The 20,312-nt window shown below is 38.6% G+C and overlaps 2 protein-coding genes across 2 annotated transcripts; one reads left to right on the top strand and one right to left on the bottom strand.

Moving 5' to 3' along the window:
- Positions 1 to 577: 577 nt before the first annotated feature.
- On the top strand, positions 578 to 1,411 carry LRRC10 (leucine rich repeat containing 10). The gene has a single exon (XM_060777473.2). The coding sequence runs from the start codon at positions 578 to 580 to the stop codon at positions 1,409 to 1,411; it is 834 nt and encodes a 277-aa protein (XP_060633456.1).
- A 3,524-nt stretch (positions 1,412 to 4,935) lies between these two features.
- Positions 4,936 to 20,312, bottom strand: CCT2 (chaperonin containing TCP1 subunit 2). Its single transcript, XM_060777472.2, has 16 exons — positions 20,206 to 20,312; positions 16,034 to 16,108; positions 15,839 to 15,904; positions 15,641 to 15,752; positions 15,085 to 15,161; positions 14,063 to 14,175; positions 12,727 to 12,929; positions 12,137 to 12,237; positions 11,915 to 12,042; positions 11,026 to 11,129; positions 9,885 to 10,004; positions 8,407 to 8,535; positions 8,223 to 8,326; positions 7,082 to 7,181; positions 5,424 to 5,565; positions 4,936 to 5,194 (listed from the first exon to the last, which is right to left on the bottom strand). Exons 1-16 carry the CDS (start codon positions 20,206 to 20,208, stop codon positions 5,164 to 5,166), a joined length of 1,608 nt encoding a protein of 535 aa, XP_060633455.1. The 5' UTR covers positions 20,209 to 20,312; the 3' UTR covers positions 4,936 to 5,163.

Genomic DNA, 20,312 nt, shown 5'->3' with positions numbered 1-20,312 from the left:
ATAGGTATTTGGAAAACAGAATGCGAAAAGGCACAGATACCTGCTGTACATTGGCTACATGGCACTGGAACTGAATTTTATAATACAATTTGTCTAAGAAAGCCTTGCAAATCTTATGGATTCACTGTGACTTGAAGCCATGTAAATACAGAAAGTAGATGGCAACATATTCAAGGCCACCTGGTAAATTACCTTTTAAAATTACCAGAATGTAACTGTAACATGAATCACTGTGCCTAAACAGGGGACATAGGAGGAAACCTTTAGAAAATATTCCTGATTAAGCAGCAGACTGTTTAACAACTTTGGTGCAATTGTTTTCTGTCCTTGGAATACGTGAAAGCTATTCTAAAGCACTGCCTGTATTTATCATCAGCAGACACTCATTCACTTATCAGAAACATTTCAGGGCTCTTGGGAGTCATGATAGTTGCTATGTAAACCAAGTATCTATTTTAATGCAAAGGAGGAAATGCCAGCAGAACAGCACATAGGATAAAGGACAGGCGGATTCCTCAACCCGCCAGGTTGATTAATCCGGTAGCAACATCCATTGCGACTTTGCAAAGTTTTTAGCATGGGAAATATGCTCACTGCCATCATTTCCTTTTTCCCTTCTGAGAGCTGCCAGAAATTCATCTTAGGGGACCTTGAAGAGATGCCAATTGATAAAATGGTGGATCTGAGCAGCAGGCAAGTGAGACGGTTTCCTTTGTGTGTTTGTTCTTTCCGAGAGCTGGTCAAGCTGTACCTGAGCGACAACAAACTGAGCCATCTACCTCCTGAGCTGGAACAGCTACAGAAACTCCAGATCCTGGCACTGGATTTCAACAATTTTCATACGCTGCCTTCAGTGGTCTGCACCTTGAAAGAACTAAATATCCTTTATCTGGGCAACAACAAATTGGGAGATTTACCGGCAGAGCTGTGCCAGCTGAAAAACCTCAAGACCCTATGGATTGAATCTAATCGCCTGTACCATTTCCCCAGCGTGGTTTGTGAGTTGAGGTACCTCAAGACCCTGCATGTTGGATCCAACGCTCTGCGTTCCCTGCCTGGGCAGCTTCGGTACCTGAAGGAGCTGCGCACCATTTGGCTTTCAGGCAACCAACTGGCCAGTTTCCCCCCTGTGCTCCTCCACATGCCCTTTCTGGAAGTGATTGATGTGGATTGCAATGGCATCCAAGATTTCCCTAACCTCACACACCTCAGCAGCTTGAAACTGGTGATCTATGACCACAACCCCTGTAGAAATGCCCCCAAAGTGGCAAAGGGGGTTAATCGGGTCGGGAGGTGGTCCGAGGAAAGTCCTGAGCCAAGGAAGCGATCTGGTCTGGAAAGGGACAGAGGTTCTGAGGATATTGATTCCCTTCTCCCTCCTCCTCCTCAATCTCTCAGACGGTCCAAGTAAGGAGCAACAGAAGCTACCTCAGGTACCAAAGGTCACAGAACTGGTGGTGTGTCATTGAGTTTCCCTCAACCAGTCTGTAGAGCACCAGTCAAAGACTATGTGTTTAAAGTAGGAGAGTGGGTTCTGCTTTTACAGACAAAAATCTTGCACAATCGCGCATGCATGACTTCACCAATATGTTTACATATTGTTTTGGTAATAATTGGAGCAACTGTCTCAGTGACAAGACAAACTTAAAAGCACACAACGATCAGCCAGCAGGGGTAACTTATTTAGGCATCTCCCATTTCTCTAAAAATCCAAATACAGAAGCAAAATCGTGTTAACATGAGTCAGTAGGGAGAAATCCATAATATACAGAGATCTTGAAGCTCCACTGCCTTGCTAGATCAAATGGAATCTAAAGCAGTAAAATTTGAAAAGAAAGCCAGTGTGGTGTCGTGGTTTGAATGTTAGACTAGGGCATTGGGAGACGAAGAATCGAAAACTGTCTTGCAGTGGTTTAAACAGTTTATTCTGGAACTATTCTGTGCCTTTAAGTAGAGAACACTTGTTTGGTCACACACTTTTAAATTTAAACACGATTTTTGGATTGGGGAGGCTTTGGGCTCAGGTACTATTACTCACAAAAGGTATCAAAGCCTATAAGGAAAACATCCACATGCTGAAGCATCAAACTAAATTGTAATCCAGACAAAAAAAGAAAGGTGACCCTGATCAGGTGACAGATCAGGGAATAGAGATTTGGTCTAGGCTGAATAAAACACTCTCCCTAACAATGCAGATTCACATTGTCAGGTTTTCATATGGATCTCTCTGAGCCTGGAAGACCAGATTTTAGCAACAGCTAGGAGTGCACTTGCAGTTAAAGCTTGTGTGCCAGCTGAGCCTGTTCCTTGAGAGGTCATATCAAGCCATCATTTCACATGCCTTAGTTACACCTATTGTAATGTACTCTATGTGGGGCTGCCTGTAACGTTTGTAAATTTCAATTGGTCCAAAGAGCCACAGCCAAATGACTAAAGGGCTGACAACTGGGATCACACGACTCCCTTGTTGCAACAACTCCACTGGCTCCAGGCCCAACTCAAAAGTGCTGATTATGATATTTAAAACCTTACTTGGCTCAAGTCCAGGTTGCTTGAAGGGCCATACTCATCTCTCACAATCCAGAATATTCATTGATATTTGCAGAGGGGGGTTTCTCTGTCCCACCACCTTCAGTTACATCTGGTGGGGAAACAGGAGAGGGTCTTCCCAATGGCTGCCCCCTGGCTCTGGAGTTTCTTTCTGAAGTTAGGCTGGCACTCTCCCTTCTTTCTTTTTTAGGCAAGCAAAAAGGTCTCTATTCAAACAAACATTTGATGAGTGGCAATGTAAGCCCTGTATTACACAATGAGCTGGATATTGCTAATCATTGTGCTGGTGAATGTGTGTTTAATGATGTACGTTTCAATCTGGTTTTAATTTTTTTCTTGTTTGATATTATGTTGAGGATTTTAAACATTTTTTAATTGTTTTAAGCCATTTTGGGTCCCAACTTGGGCAAAAGGAGGGAGACAAAAATATAGCAAAACTATCATCCTTTTCCTTTAGGTAACTAAGTTTTGGTGGAGGTTTCTTGACAGAATTGTTGCTTCTCCCATGAAGCTATAGTTCAAATAAGTCTTTGGGGAGATAAACTGGTAAAAAAAAAAACCCCAGTACAGACACAATCTTAGACTTCTTACCATATAACTCCATAGCTCCTCATATATATATTATATATTAACCAAAGGTCTTTTTCTGTTGTTAATGGAAGAGATATAAAGGAATTAAAAGCTGTTGGTTGTAATCACAACAAAGCTTACTGGAAGACATTTAAATCATGTATTTGCAATCATCTCTATGTGTAAGCTTCATCTAGTCAGACTGCTGCTGCACGCTTTGCAGCTAATAGAAGACACTAGTTTTGCAGCTGAATTTGGTTATCTATCTGCTAAGTCCAAAATTAAGTTTTGCAGTCTGATATGCTTCCTAGTTTGAGGACTCCTCATCCTCTTCACACTTTCGTGTCAAACCATAAGTTGAGATTTACCAGACAGACACTGTTGGCAATTCCACATATATGTTAGGGTAGCAACCATTACCTACACATTTTCAATAATAGCTTCCTGGGATTTTATTCTTGCAAAACTACCCATGAACATAGAAAGCCAATCTATACCAAGAGCATTTCTACATTTAGTTCAGTAAGCTATAGAATCATAGAGTTGGAAGAGGCCTCGTGGGCCATCCAGTCCAACCCCCTGCTAAGGAGGAAAATTGCATTCAAAGCATTCCTGATAGATGGCCATCCAGTTAATGGAGAGGAGCTCTGAACGTTTTTAACCAAAAAGATTCCTAGCCACAGCCTGAACCTGGGGTCTTTTCAGAGGCATTTCAAAGCTATTACTGCGTTACCAAACACATTGTAGCTAATTTGATATTGTGCATGCATTATTTTGATGGTGTTATTATTTTTTGATTGTGAACCACTGTTATTATTGTGCACTTGAAAAAGCAGTATAATAATGTAGCAAATATGTAACTCCTATTGAACTTCACAGGGATACCTGTTACTAAGTATTATGTTACTCCAGCTATTTCTACTTTTTATTTATTTCTAATTTTTGCTTACAAATACAGGTTCGGAAAGCTAATATTCTTTTGAAAACTGAAGTATGCTGATGGACTGAATGCTACAATTTCTCTTGTCTGATTTGTGTTTTATTCTCTTAAAACAATGGTTCTCAACCTGGGGTCCCCAGATGTTTATGGCTTACAACTCCCAGAAATCCCAGCCAGTTTACAAGCTATTAGAATTTCTGGGAGTTGAAGGCCAAAAACATCTGTGGACCCCAGGTTGAGAACCACTGTCTTAAAAAGACTGCTCTTCTTAATGTAAACGGGGAGGAACACTCTGTATGTGATGGCAAACAAGAAGAGTAGCTAATGCTGCTTTTTCCTTTAGGAGTTTTGCCCAAGTAGACAGAGTTGAAATATGTACAAAGAGGAAACATAAGGGCAGTCTTAATTCCAATTTCACCAAGTATTTTTATATCGTTTTCTTTTAATGTCTCTGTGAGCTATTTTTCCACTAGCTGGCCCAACTTACTTCACAAATCTAAAAAAGCTGACAAGAGTCTCAAAATCCTGTGATAAAATACCTTAATGTTCAAACTGTCACAAAATAATCATGTTCTGTAATGCATATACCATCTGCTATTTTCAAAATTCTGAAGACAATTACCAGATTTCTTCCCTCTTGAATCAACTAGGTCTCAGACTAGTTTGTCTTTGCTGTGATCCAGTACAAGAGCCAAAATAGTGGAAACATTAGTGGTTTGTATTATCTTCATACAATGTTAAAGGATCCAATTCTTAAATGCCAGCATTAAACTCTGTTCATGTGATGCCAATTGTTCATATTCTTTTCCTAACATTTCACAGTTAATCATATTTTGATACATTGGAAGGAAAAGCACTACTTCCACAGTAGCATATATATGTATGAACCTTTTATTACAGAGTACTACGCAAAGAAGACGGTGGGGAAATACTGACGTTATACAATTGAGAACAAATTGGTCTTGAAAAACAATATAAGTTAAACTAAAAGACTAATTGCATGTCAGTGCTAGATATGACAGCCCTTTACTCTGTAATCTGTTACAAGCAAAGTAACGTCTTGCAAACTGCTGGTCCATGTGTTCACGTTGGCGACAGATTACTCAACATGGGTAACGATCTGGGACTCGTTTCCTGAAAAAACAGAATTTAATAAGACAACAATGTGAACTCAAGGGTATAGGTTACACTTTTAGAATTAATCTACAACTGTTTGTTTATAATTAGTTAGTAAAGATCAAAAGGTAAATTTCATGCACCTTTAAACGATAATCAGCATATATTTTAAGAACACAAATCAAATCTGGCAGAGTATTTTATGTTTGAACAAACTCTTCTAAGAAGTAGGAAAAGACTGTTTTACCTTGGAGCTGCTTTAATAATGTCGTCAACACGGAGAATAACTTCTGCAGCTTCAGCAGCACTAAGCAAAACCTGACGTTTCACTTGAAAGCTTTCAACAACTCCCAGAATGGCCATGTCGGCAATGGCACCCTCTCTCATGTCTCAAGAAGATTAAATAAAAGAAATAAAGGAAAATTTAATGACATTAAAATGTATTGGTACAAATCTTATTTGTTATTTTGTGTTTTCTAACTGTGTATTAAGTGAGGTTATTATCAATAAAACTCCACATATTGTGCAAGTAACTTTGGTACAAATAGTCCAAGAGTCTTAGAACTGTTTTTCCTTATTTCTTGGTCTTTATAATAATTATCCTCCTGACTTTTGTAGTTAGTAAAATTCCAAACATAGTGGCAAATTTCTGAATTCTGGTTTAGCTTTAATTCTACTGTTTTAATTTCAATGCTGATGATGATCAGCATAACAAGCAACACAAGCAGACGTTAATGGAGCTAATGTGTTGTCAAAGGCTTTTGTGGCAGAATCACTGTGAATTTTCCAGACCCAATGGCCATGTTCCAGAAGCATTATTTCCTGATGTTTCGCCTGCATCTATGGCAGGCATCCTCAGAGGTTATGAGATCTCACAACTTCTGAGGATGCCTGCCATAAATGCAGGTGAAACATCAGGAAATAATGCTTTTGGAACATGACCATGCAGCCTGGAAAACTCACAGCAACCCAATGGGGCTAAAGTCTATTCGAAGAGGAATCATCGAACTCAGATTTGTGAAACATACATTCAAAATCAAAGTACAGGGTGAGGCAGCATAACTTCCTTTTTTTAAATGCACGCCATTCAGTTGGTTGAAGACGTAGCAGAGCGCTAGTGGTCTCGTTCGAGAGGCGGGAGTATCAAGTTTTGTCTTGACACAGTTCAGTCGCCATCATGCGTTGGATCAGTGAGGAGCGTGCTTTTGCCGTTGAGGCCTACTTTTCGAGCAGATTTGGAGTGGCTGGCTCGCTCTCCAGATTTGGCCCCTTGTGATTTTTTTTCTATGGGTTTTTTTGAAATCCCATATTTATGTGAACTGTCCAAGGACCCTACAAGATTTGAAGACCAACATCCAAGAAGAAATTGCCAACATAATGCCTGCTATGCTGGCAAGAGTCATGACAAATGCCAGAAATCGGTTTACTCAGTGTATGGAGAATGGGGACATCACCTATCTAATTTGATCTTCAAAACTACGTAAAACAAAACTTTAGGTATGCGCCTACATTATAAAATAAAAAATTATGATTCATACAATGGGTTTTATTAAAATTTGAAAAAAGGAAGTTATGCTGCCTCACCCTGTATCTTACAACATTAAAACATGGCTAACAGTCCTTTCAGACAAATCGCAATGCCTACTTTTACATATGACTTGTAAGCTGCTCTGAGTCCCCTTCAGGGTGAGAAGGGAGGCATATAAATGTTGTAAATAAATAAATAAATACTTTCACCACATCAGCAGCAATTTGCCTCTCAACAGCCTAATTTTAACACCAGAAATAGCCCATGTATTCCAAGTCACCTAAAACGCTATACCCAAATTTTGATCTATCACTCCTGCACCAAGTCATAGCAATACAGCCTTTTAAAAAGCAAAGCAAACAATATGGAAAACTCACCAAGTCCACAAGTAGCTTTTCCTTCAATGTGAGCAGCTCGAAGTTGAGAAACTAGATCCGCACTGTCATAGCCAGCATTATCAGCTATGATGGTGGGAAGCTAACAAAATAAATAGTTCGTTAGAATATGCTGAAAGAAGAAAAATGTGCTGCTGGCCAATTACAAAAAAAATCATATATATTGAAAAACTATATGTATTAAGTTTTATCAATTATTTTGAATCACAGACATTAACTCAGCTTCTCTGGCATGGCTTTGTATTTATGTACAACTTCAAGATATAGGAGACATGAAGATAAAAAAGATTACTAAGTGGTTGCATCTATATATATCTGATCTAATAAAATTAATATTTATCTGATTTGAAATCTGAAAACCAATTCCCCAGTTCTTCTGTTGTGCACACAAATCATTGAAATTCTTCATAACATATTTGCAATACCAATGAATCCTGGAACCTGTGTACATACTCCCAGCAGATGTATTCTTAGAACGGAACCCAATTCTTTTCATTACCATATATATTGTCATTAAATTTATAACATTTCTATGAACAATTTCATAATTCATTTAAAGCAATACAAAATACAGTCCTGATGGAAACACACCATTTACAAAGCAGACACAAATCTCAAGGAATGCAGAATATCAACTTACTAAACATAATTATTTTAAAGTCTTATGTATATTTACTAAGCAGGTACTTTCTAGTAGCCACTGTGGCTCAGGTAATACACAAACTGTTAAATCAACCAATAAGAGTTAAAAGGTGGATTAACTGATTAGCTGACACCCACAGATTTTTTTTCTTGAATGCTTGAGACAAATGCTAAGAGTAAGAAGGGGGGAAAGTCAGACACATGTTGCAAATTGTGTATTTTGGACTGTGTTTCAGAATTGTTTTTAAAAATGCAATGTAAAGGACCAGTCAAACTGAAGTAAACACGTGAAGGGTCTTCAGAAAGGTAATGAACGGTTAAACTAGACTCAGTCCTGCAGACTTAAGTCCCTCAGAGTTTTGCAAACAATAGCCAGAGGAAACAAACAAGCATATCAAAGATCACTCCGTTTCTTCTCTTCCTTATTACTTTTTAATTTTTGCACTACTTCAATTCATTATACTAAACGACTTCTGCTTACCGTACTCAGGGCCTTAGCAAATGACTCCATTGCTAATGATTCTTTGCCCGGCGTTCTTTTTGCAAGCTCCATCACAGCATTAGCCATCAGCATCTCTGAACAGCCTGAAAATTATAACATGAATTGTTAATGATAATCTCTGCATTGTTAAAGGAAGTAGAAATAAAGAAGACTGTATACTCACCTCCTCCATAAACAGTCCTGGTATCTTTTACAGTCTGGGCAAGAACACACAGCGCATCATGCAGTGATCGTTCTGCTTCATCAAGGATCTGTTGTGTTGCACCACGCAGAACAATGGTGCAAGCTTCACCTAACAAGTGAAAAATGGCAAAAGGAGTTTGAAAACACTTCCAATTAAATCAACAGTTGCACAGCAGAAATCCCAGGTCTCCTATTAATAGATCCATATGAATTTCTGCTGCATGCATGATGTTTATCTTGCAACGAGGTCTCATGCTATGTCAAGAATGCCTGAAATCCTGAGCTACACAATACCCGCCTAGATGTAACAGCACATCCTTCCCACACCTCATACTATTTCAACCAGGAGGAAGGCTACAAATGTTTCAGGTGATATGTGGTCAGGATCCTGCAGGCCACTCTTCTGGGGACCTGATAACCAATCTGTTTCCTGCAGGCTTTTCTATCCTTATCCACTTCATGGCAGACTGTTCCCTTAATAGGTGAAAGCATTCTTCTAAGATGGAGCTGGGACAAGAAAGCACAATACACTTGTCACCCCAATGGCTGTTTAGTTGCTTTCCAATGCACAAAATCCCTGTGCTTTCAACTGTCACTCCTCTTTGCTTTTTCGAATCACCTTCATCCCAAATACTTCTGTGTAAAGGCTGCCACTGTTCCTTCATTAATAAAGAGTGGCTGGGATCCTTTTCCCACTCTTATAACATCTAGGCTTTATCAAGGAAACGGGGTGAGCAGAACAATTGGTTTGTGGTGTGCAACCTCAACTCAATTCTCTACTCATACTGCAGGCTTGGACCAAATAGGTTGGATAGGCATGATGGATGCTATTGCAGAGTGCACAAAGCAGTCAGTTGGGTCAGAGGATCAAAGAGGGGAAGAGGAAAGGGGGACAACAAGGTGCACTAGGACATTGCTTTGCAGCATAAGCCTGTTAGGTAATAGGAAAGGCGGAAGCAGAGATCTGAAAAGACAGGTTGGTCCATGAAAAATCTGCCTCTTTACATATATGGTATAAGACATTCCAAACTATGTCCTCAAACATCAGAGCATATTCTGCTGAAAACCAATTTAAGCCACAAAGAGTGTGGCATACTTTTGCTGAAAGAGCTACCATATGAATGCTGTGTTCTTTTGGGGTTTCCTTTTGTTTTGAATGTTGTATTCTAAAACTAAAGTGCAAAAAACAAAAAAGGAAGCAAACTCCTGCCTAGAGTTAATAGACTGGACAGATTATGAGGTATAATGGGTATACATATACTAGGTGGGAGGAATACCACCATTATCTTAAGTTCACTGATGGTTGCTTTGTGTGGTTGGAGATGTCAATTCCTGACTGGTCGGCTTTGACAGTAATTTCAAGGCGCACTGTTTTTACATTGTTTTTGTATTTTCTCCTTGACACATTCTTCCTGGAGTATACGGTCACTCTGAACAACACTTTGTAGCAGAACCTACCCATAGCAACTCCAGAGAAATGAATCAGTTTATCTTCACCAATCATTACTTCTTCAATCAGCTTACAGCTTCCTAGCTTTACTAGTTCTGGATGATCAAAAGTTGAAGCAATTTCGCCGCCTGAGAATATAAGTCAATGAAAACCATTTTGATTAGTGTGAAAAAGTTTGAGGCAGGTTAATTTCTAAGTAGAAATATAAATGACAACATATATTGTTATGCAATGATATAAAACATGTATTTGGCATAGCTTGGCTTCTAGCTGTTATAGTTTCCTATGCCAGCTTTAAGACACTTCTTTAATCTAGCTATGTTACCTTTCAGTTAGTTTAGATAATGGTTATGATGATGATTCAACATGGGTTCTCAGATATTCACAAGTCTTTACAACATCTCCCATAATAATTTCCTGCAAGCCCCAAAACATATAGCATATTCTGTACTATGACAGTACTGCTTATGGATACCTCGCATCTAGAGAACATTTTGTGTAAGTGAAAGATACTTCAGCACACACAAAGACAAGAGTGGACATTCTGAAATCAAAATCCTACTGGCCAGCATAATTATGTCAGCACAAGTAGTGGTAACCAGTGGCTGAGATGGGCAGAAAGTACTCGTCACCATCCAGAGATGAACTTTTTGGTTCCTAATCAGCTTGTCTTCTCAAATTCAAGCTTTTTAGATTAGATTGGTGTTTAAAGTTATAGGAATTATGGAGAGACTTCCTTAGAAAAATTCAGACTATTTTTCAAGCACCTGCCTCAGACATCTCCCTTTTAGTCATTATGTGACAAAATCATATTCAGGAATGTCCCCCAACCTCAAAGTAGGCTTCTAGAAGAATGCTCATGGGTGCAACAGGAAGAGACAGGAAAGCCCATTGCTCAGGAATTCCACCTACAGTTGTCTAACCCCAAGCTGGTGTCTTTCACACAAATAAAGGCTCATCCCATACCACATAAGCGGGTTAGAGAGCCTGTTTTTTATTACACTTTTAAATGTATGATGTATTCATGTATTACCTTCTTTATAATAAATTCCACTTTCACCCTACTAGTTCAACCTAAATTAAAAATGACTGCAAATGCAAGGCAAAGGTTCAACATCAATTCTATAGTACGTTATTCTTCATTTCTACCTGTAACGAGAGCCAGACGTTCAACTCCAGCAAAATCTGCATGTTCAATAGCCATAACACCGGCAGCGGCAAACATCTGTTCTGGGTAGTTGTAAATAAGTTGCCTGTAATTAAAATGTGTTCTTAATAATGAGGCAGAAGACCAGAACCTCTGGAAACAAAGAATACGACTGTTCCTCAAAAATTTGGGAAGTTTCCCAAATTTTAAATCAAGGCTCCCCTTGAAATGCCTGGGGATAATTTTTAAAAGCCCTAACTGATTAGACAAATGATCCATCTAGTTGAGGAAAGGCAACCTCTATAGGTTGGCTCTCCCTTAAGCCTCAACTATCAGTGATTTGGTAAAAGGTTTAAACAGTTCCATGTTGCCAATCCCTAGCTTCCATGGTTTATTCTTATCACCTGTTTCCTCAGTAGCCAGATGGATGCTTTGAGGAATTCCTTAAGAAGGCTCTAAGATTGACAGCCCTATCCCACGCACCAGAAGATTATGTTCAAACACATAACAATGCTAGTGGCTTCATATTGCCATCACTACCAATACTGATCAATACAATTACCCTCCAATATTTGATTGAGGAGAGAACATTTCCAACACAAGTAAGAACATGCAGAACACAGCCTATATTGATCAAATAAAATTAAACAAAAATATGAAACTTTCTGCAGGATACAGCAATAAAGTATCATATTACGCAGAAAGAGAAGTTTCTTAAATGTTAGAAAGACATCTAAAAATGTTACTCAGGCAAAAGAGACAGCCCTCTCCACAAGGCATTATCTGGTAATACATGTACAGACATAATTATATTATGCAGCAGAAAAGTTGTCAGCAAAGGCTCTGAAGAGTAAACAATAATTTCTAAACATTTTACAGCAGAAGACATACCTGTTGATAAAACAATTTATTCCATGCTTGAGAATACGCTCAACCTTCTCCTTCATTTTCTCTTTCTCTGCTTGTTCTATTTCTGCTACCTTTGCTGTGGAATCCACTCTTACACGGGAGCCAAATATCTAAATCAAATTAGAAAAATGGCAATATTAATTTTACAAGTTAACTTTGACTACACTAGAAAAAACATACTGCCCATAAGGATGATCCACTTACCTTAATTTTATCTGTATCCATGCCAGTATTTGCAATAAGTATTTTTGCATTTTCAATTCTTTTTGGCTGGTTGACTCCAATTTTTTTGTCTAAGAGAAAACCTGGAAAAAAAGATTAGACCTTGTTATAGCAATAAAGACACTGAAAGGCAAAAAGATACCTATATCAATGTATGAGGTCACAAACTATCTCATCGTCAAAACTTTTGCTGTTATTTAGATATAACGCATCAGAAATGGAAAAAAGAAACTCTCCCCAAGACTGGACCTTTTCCTCCATTACAGAGACCTGGTCACACTTCTCTTTTATATGAATGGGTATACACAACAAATGACAAAAACTTTTTAAAATTGGGAGTATTTCAGGCACCTTTTTCTGAAAGTAAAACATTAAGAAAAAATGTATTTTTCAATTTAATCAAGACTAAGTGAATATGGAAATGCTAAGGCTTCCTTTCAGTAATCAATGGATTTACACTTTTTTCAGTGGGAGTTTTGTTCATCTAAATTACATCACAGTTCATGCAGATTCATCTTATTGTGACACACAGGCTACTGAAATGATTGTCAATAAATAAAAAAGAGAGGTACCTTCGTCTAAATAAGAATCTATTAGACTTCCTCCAAGTTTCTTGATGACATGAATAGCTTCCAGGTTACCAGAGCCCTTCAGCCTGAGGATAGCATCCACTGCAAGTTTTGCAAAGTGAGCTTTGTGATGAGTAAGCAGCTTTGAAGAGAGGGTCGTCTCTGCAATATTCATCAAATCTTGATGAAACTGTTCTTCATTTTCACTGAAAAGCAGAAAAGACAAACTCAACGAAAGTTCTGAGATGTGCAATAAAACACGGATCCAAAAAATCACACAGTAATCTCACTATGTAAGAGCACGACATCTGATTCTTCATTTTTCAACCACAGTCAATTATGCAAACCTCACAAACTGCTAATGTGACACAAGAGAACCTGAGCATTTCCTGTATCAGAAACAATCCCAGGAAGCTTGACGATGTTTTGGGTATGCTATAACTTATGCATTTTGGACCCCGGGATTCATATATCATTCTGATGTCTGATGCCAGCTTTCCAGGATGAAGCAATTAAATTACACGTTGCATTACTGTTGTGAAATGCTGAATCTTCCATTATTTCAAATTCATGAATAATTAGCCTTATAGCAGAATTTGTTTTTCTGGAATTGGATGCACCTTTCCTTTTCCTCCATGATATTTAGCAGAGTGAGGGAATTCAAATAAACTTATAGTCTAGAATACTATTGAATCAAAGGGTGGAGACATTCTGAACACTATGAACAGGAAGATTTCATGTAAGAAAATAAGCAATGTAAAATCTTTAAAAATCAGGAATTCCCAAATTAGGCATCTAGCAAGTCAGAAGATAACTTTTTACACCATCATACATCCACTGCCTTCATCATTTTTTTTTATTTCAAAAAACCTTGTAATTATTTACCTTGAAGGACTTGGATGGACCAAAAATAAATATTTTATCTCTCTACAGGGATATGTTACACAACAACAACAAAAACAACAACAAATGTTAATTGGTTTAAACTGCTTATTTTTAATACTGTTTAATTCCATTTTAATGTTTGTATAATTTTAAGTTTTAATTGTACTGTATTGGTTTTATTGTGAGACGCGTTGAGTCTCTTTCTTCAGAGAGAAAAAAAGGGCATCAATAATAATAATAATAATAATTTGGAAATATTTTGCCACCAATTTTCCAGCTGTGCAATAACAGAACAATATGAAAACATCAGATCAACACAAAATCATTATTTCACAAATAAAATTAGCATTCTGCTAACAAATGCTAACAGCTCTTCCCTCCTATCGCTGCAGAGATCCACCCTTCTACTGTATTTGAGAATGATAAATTCTCCAAACCTGCTTCACAAACTAACCTGTGATCCACAGCAGATTTCACCAAGGCATCTCTTGCTGCTTTTGTGGCGTCTCTCCACCCTGCAATGATGGTTTGAGGATGGATCTTTCTTGCAATCAAGAGTTCTGCCTCCTAAAAATGAGAACAGTTTACATTAGCCTAAATTACGAATGAAATGCTATTGCCAACAAGCAAATGCTTCTAATTGTTCAGTTTTGTCACAGCACATTGTTTCAATGCTTTAGGAATCCTTCCTTCCTTAGCCTTCCAATGTTGTCTGGAATACTGACTAACAAAAGCCAATGGTGTTATTTTAATCAACAGGAAGGTACTAACATTGGCTATGCTTTGTATTCATTTACATTTCTCAGTGCAGCAAGCAACTCTTTTCAAATTCAGTGCCACTACTTTTACAGAAACATCACACCTCATGTTATGCAGTGGCAAATCACAAACTAAAATAATGGATTTGTTTTCAATTAAATGAATTTATTCTAAAAATTAAAATTATAATAGTTCAAGAATTCAACATCCAATTTTTGAAATGATTGGCAAGAATTCAGTTCTCAGTGCAGCAAGCAACTCTTTTCAAATTCAGTGCCACTACTTTTACAGAAACATCACACCTCATGTTATGCAGTGGCAAATCACAAACTAAAATAATGGATTTGTTTTCAATTAAATGAATTTATTCTCAAAATTAAAATTATAATAGTTCAAGAATTCAACATCCAATTTTTGAAATGATTGGCAAGAATTCAGTATTGAAGTTACAGGAGAACAATCAGTTCCCTAACCACTAACTCCATCTACAATGCCATATAATGCCTTAGACAGTGTATTGTCAGCTCAACAAACATCTTATGTCTGATCTGGCTGCCTGGTAAAGCATGTTGGAAAAGCAAGGATATACAGAATTCCGGACATTAATTATAAAAGCTGTGTTATTATTTTGATCTATATCAACACAGTAGTGCCATATAAAGAAATATGAAATAAATATATAAAGATATGCCATAATATATTAAAGTATTTTATTACCCTTAGCAATTCAGCTGCTAAAACCGTTACTGAGGTTGTTCCATCACCAACTTCATCATCCTGAACTTTGGACATATCTGTAAAAAAATGCCATAATATCAACTTTGTTACAGAATTTTTATACAGCATTCCTGGTTTGCTGCATACGCAAAAATAAGAAACTAAATTCTTCTAAAACAGAAGTTCACACATAACTTACACTTCACTGCATGACAAGCAAAAGTAGAATTCTACAGAAATTGACTTGCATATCCAGATTTTCTCAGAATATTAATTTGGTTGATTTATTGCAGATTAAAAGTACAGTTGGCAATATCAGACTGAGGAGTTGCTAGGACACTAGTTCTCAATCTGTAGGTCCTCTGGTGTTTTGGCCTACTACTCCCAGAAATCTCAGGCAGTTTATCAGCTGTTAGGATTTCAAGGAGTTGAAGGCCAAAACATCTGGGGGCCCACAGGTTGAGAATCACTGCAATAGGAGAACATGTGTATGCTAAACCTTTTTACATCACTCACTGTAACAACATATTCTAACTATATGTTCAATCAAACATACCAACTAAAATCTTGGCTGCAGGATTGTCAACTCCAATAGCTTTCAAGATTGTTGCTCCATCATTGGTTACCGTCACTGTACCTTCTCTTCCAGTACTCAGAAGTATCTTGTCCTACAAATCGACATTTAGCAATATTAAACACCTAACATGGTAACACTGACAAAAGCTATATATTTCCAAATGCAGTAATATCTTACCATTCCTTTAGGCCCCAAAGTGCTTTTGACAAGGTCTCCAATGGCAATGGCCCCAATGAAAGAGGACTGAAATAGCGTAAGGAAAAAGTATATACATTACTCCATCAGAAGAGATTCAGACTGTTCATTTGTAATTAATCAAAGACATTAATGCCCAACTATAGTTCCAGATTTTAGAGGTAAGGGTAAACTTACCAAGCGGGCTGTTTCTGCTCTCTCCTCATCAGCACCAGCCTTGAATATGTTCACAGGAGCTAACGACAGGGATGCCTATAATTACAACATTCAACACATAGCAAGCAATTATTTTTGAGATATATTGTCAAATAATATCTATGCCTCCATCCATAACCACACTCACAAACACCTGCTGACACTGCAGGACCTTCTTCCCCTCCTCTTTTCTCTGGAGCTCCCCCGTGTTGTCCAAGCATCTGCTCTGAAGTTTTTCCTATCCTTCCAAAATAGTTTTCTAAAATACGGAAGGGGAACCTCCAGTATCTTAGAATTGCCCTTACAGTCATTCCACACACTGCATTTTACAACATTATTTTTTGATAAATGATATTTGTGGAATCTAACCTCATAGTTACAATTTAACATTTCAATTAAACTTGTTAGGTTGAAGGATAGGATGTCAACCTATTTTTAAGTTTTGCGTACATAAAATAATTCTATTTTGCCACTTATTTGCTATCATAGTTATATATGGTATTCTGAGTCTTTCAGAGTGAACTATGCAGAGGAAAGTTGCATTACAAATGGAATTAGGACTGACTTCACATATACTGTGAATTAATGCAATTTGACATCATTTCAACCACCATGGCTCAATATCCTGGAGTCTTTTTCAGTTTGGTGAGGCACCAGGAGCTTTTCATAGAGAAGGCTAGAGACCTTGTAAAACTAATTCTATAGCACTGAACCATGGAAGCTAAAGTGGTATCAAACTGCATTAACTGCACAGTGCAGATGCATCCATGGTCTCAAGATTGGGTCTAAATACAAGCCTCTATTTAGCAGATAACATGGATCTTGCTTCTCCAACCTTGGGAATTTTACCTCAGCTAATATAAAATAAAAAAATCTTTTTTTCCTATGTTTCCCAGTAATGCTACTTCAGACAGAAAGAGGAAGACAAAGAACAGACTGAACAGGCCTCCTGGATATAGCCCTTCTATAGCTCCCAAACTTTTAAAGTATAAAGTGGCAACAGGAAACAGGGAGATTGAAATCTGCAGGATATACATTTCTGTATTGTGGGTTGAGTCTTCCTTCTTGAAAATGATTGGGATATGAAGTGTTTTGAATTTTGGAATATCTGCAGATACATAATGCAATATCTTGGGGTATATCTACACTTAATATAGTTCACCTCTTTAACTGCCCTGGCTCAATATTACTGAATTCTGGGAGTTGTACTTTTTCAAGGCTTTCTCTTCCAAAGAGTGTTGGTGCATCTCCAAACTGCACATCCCAAGATTCCATGGCATTTCGCCCTGGGAAATTGAGATTGTGTCATTAGTTCTGGATATGGGGCCCAATGTGGTGCACAAGATGGATTCTGTGTACACTGAACCATCAGAAAGCAAAGATGTCACTATATCAACCACTTATGGAAACAATTTTGGAGCAGTTTGGCTTTCCCATTAAGAGACCCTCAACTGGAGTCAGAATGGAGTGTGCATTTGATATAAACAGGAAGAGTTGCGAAGAATAAACCACGAAGGTGCTGTGTAGTACTTTTAGTATTTAACTGTTTTTTTAATGTTATGAGTGATGTATGTTTCAATCTATTTTAATATTTACATGCTGGAGATATTAAATTGTATTGCTTTCCCATTGTTGTGAGCCACTTTGTGTCTAAATAACAGCGATAAAAAATCACAGAGCTACAGATAAATATAGTATTATCTCACATATAAGTCAGTATCTGTATGTATGTTTGTTGTTTTGTTCGTACTCCAAAGGCTCCTCATGGCATGATGGATCTGGACCAAACTTGGCATATGTACACTTCATGATCCAACTTAAGATAATTGAGGGGTCTGAAGTAACAAAGCCACCCCTTTCAGGCCCAAGTCTGCGGGAAAGAAAAGCAACAGAGCTGACTGGGTGTGGCTAGGTGAAGTGGCCCTCTATGACGTGACTGGGAAAGAAAGGGAGCACAACAGCTTGGCTGTTGCTAGGTGGCATGTGTATGAGGCGAAAGAACGAAGGCGGAAAAAGGAAGGGAAAGGAGAAGGAAATGAAGGGGGGAAAGGAAAAGGATTGAGGAAAGTTGAGAAAGGATAGGGGAAAGGTAAGAGGGGAGGGACAGAGAAAGAAAGAATGGAAGAGGGAGGGAAGAAGAAAAGTGTATGAGGAAAAGTAAGAGATAAATGAAAGACTGGAAGAAAAGAGAGAAGAGTGTATGAAGGAAAGAAAGGAAAGAAAGAAAGAGCCATAAAGAAAATGCATACCTGGGTGTATATACCCTAACAACAACAAAAACATTATGTTACATTATTTTTGTTCCTGGGTTATAAATGTCATTTCTAAAAGTATCTACCACCCTATTGGACAGGATTTTAATGGTTATTAGAACTATAATTTATAGCCCGGATACTTAGATCATAGGAATGACTGGTTTTAAATGGCCTTACACACTAGTTTTAGAAGGTCTCATAGTCTTTTAAATTGTTTTTATTTATGTTTATAGTATTGTTTTATACTGTTTTATTAACTGATATGTGAATATTGGTTGTGTTATAATATATATTGTATTTGTTTGTTTTGTTGTAAACCACTTTAAGTCCCTCCAGGGAGGGAGTAGGAAATAAAAGGTAAAGGTTACTCCTTGACGTTAAATCTATGAAGAGCCGACATTGTCCGTAGATGCCTCCAAGGTCATGTGGCCAGCATAACTGCATGGAGTGCCGTTACCTTCTAGCAGAAGCGGTACCTGTTGATCCACTCACAGCTGCATATTTTTGAACTACTAGGTTGGCAGAAACTGGGGCTAACAGCAGGAGCTCATCCCACTCCTAGGATTTGAACCGCCAACCTTTTGGTCAGCAAGTTTAGCAGCTCAATAGTTTAACCCACTGTGCCACTAGGGGCTCCGGGTGGGATATAAATAAAGCTTATTATTATGTTTTCTTATGGTGTCTAACATTAAAACATGGAAAAATAGATTAAACTGCAAAAACTTTGTTCTGGTGGGAGATCCTGTAGCACAGTTGTTCTCAACCTGTGGATCCCCAGATGTTTTGGCCTACAACTCCTAGAAATCCCAGCCAGTTTACCAGCTGTGAAGTTTTCTGGGAGTTGAAGGCCAAACATCTGGGGACCCACAGGTTGAGAACCACTGCTGTAGCACATTTAGCTATAGTTTTTGGACTTCAGCTCCCACCATTCCTAACACCTCAGGTCATTTCCTTTTCCCCCTCAGCCACTAAGTGAGATGAGAGACAGGGCCTTCTTGGTGGTGGCCCCTCAGCTGTGGAACACCCTCCCTATAGATATTAGATCGGCCACCTCCCTTTTAACTTTCCGGAAAAAGTCAAGACGTGGCTTTTTGAACAAGCATTTGCAAATGCAGAGTAACTGACATAGGAAAATGGAACGACTGGACAATGAGTCCGGACAACGTTTTTAACAAGGAGACACTATGAATGTATATTGTATTGATTTGTTTAGTTTTTATTATATGCTTTTAATTGTATTTATAACAATGTAAGCATTGAATTTTTGCCCTGTTGACCGCCTTGAGTCGTCTACAGGCTGAGAAAGGCGGAATACAAATACAGTAAATATATATATATATATATATATATATATATATATATATATATATAAAAAGGCCTGAGAATGTCAGGAATGGTGGGCGTTGGTCCAAAACACCTGGAGGGCCCATGTTCGCCCATGCCTGGTGTAACAGGCCTTAATCCGGGAAGAACCGGGCGTGGACAATGTGAGGATTTGAGTGTGCTGGGCACACAGTCATTACAGATGAAAGGGAGACCATCTCAGGCTTCGGGCCTATATGCTACTAAGCCAAACCACAGGAGCGGCGCCTGCCTTTGTCTCGGGTGAGGAAGGGGGAAGCGAGGGAGGGACTGGAAGAAAGGAAGGGCAAGGCCCACAGGAGAGCCTTGCCTTGTTTCCCAGCGCGCGAGAGCCCCTCATTTTTGGAGAGGCACGCGAGGAGTAGAGCGGGACCGGCTCCTGGCTCCTTCCTCCTCCCTTTAGACCCTTCTAGAACCTTCGGCCCTCCCTGCCTCCTTCCTGCTGAGCCCCTTCCGAAGGAAAGAACGAAGGGACGAGCGGGCGCGCCCTCTCCCTGCCGCCACGCAGCGAGGAAGGCAGGAAGGCCCGGGACTCACCATGGCGACGGCGAAGCGTGGAAGGCCGTTACTCCAACGTTCTGAGCGGCCGCGTGCCCGCACTCAACGAGCGGAGACAACGGATGCCGGAAATGACGTCTCGGCGG

Source organism: Anolis sagrei, chromosome 5 (assembly GCF_037176765.1).
Source record: "Anolis sagrei isolate rAnoSag1 chromosome 5, rAnoSag1.mat, whole genome shotgun sequence".
Taxonomy (NCBI): Eukaryota; Metazoa; Chordata; class Lepidosauria; order Squamata; family Dactyloidae; genus Anolis; species Anolis sagrei.
Note: the sequence above shows the minus strand (reverse complement) of the source record. Positions and strands in the feature narration are given on the sequence as shown.

Coding starts and splice junctions, on each gene's coding strand:
- LRRC10 (XM_060777473.2), top strand. CDS start 578: ATGGGAAATATGCTCACTGCCATCATTTCCTTTTTCCCTTCTGAGAGC.
- CCT2 (XM_060777472.2), bottom strand. Junction 12,930..14,062: donor AAATCTGCTGTGGATCACAG/GTTAGTTTGTGA, acceptor TCTGCTTTTCAG/TGAAAATGAAGAACAGTTTC. Junction 5,566..7,081: donor AAAAGCTACTTGTGGACTTG/GTGAGTTTTCCA, acceptor AATCTTCTTGAG/ACATGAGAGAGGGTGCCATT.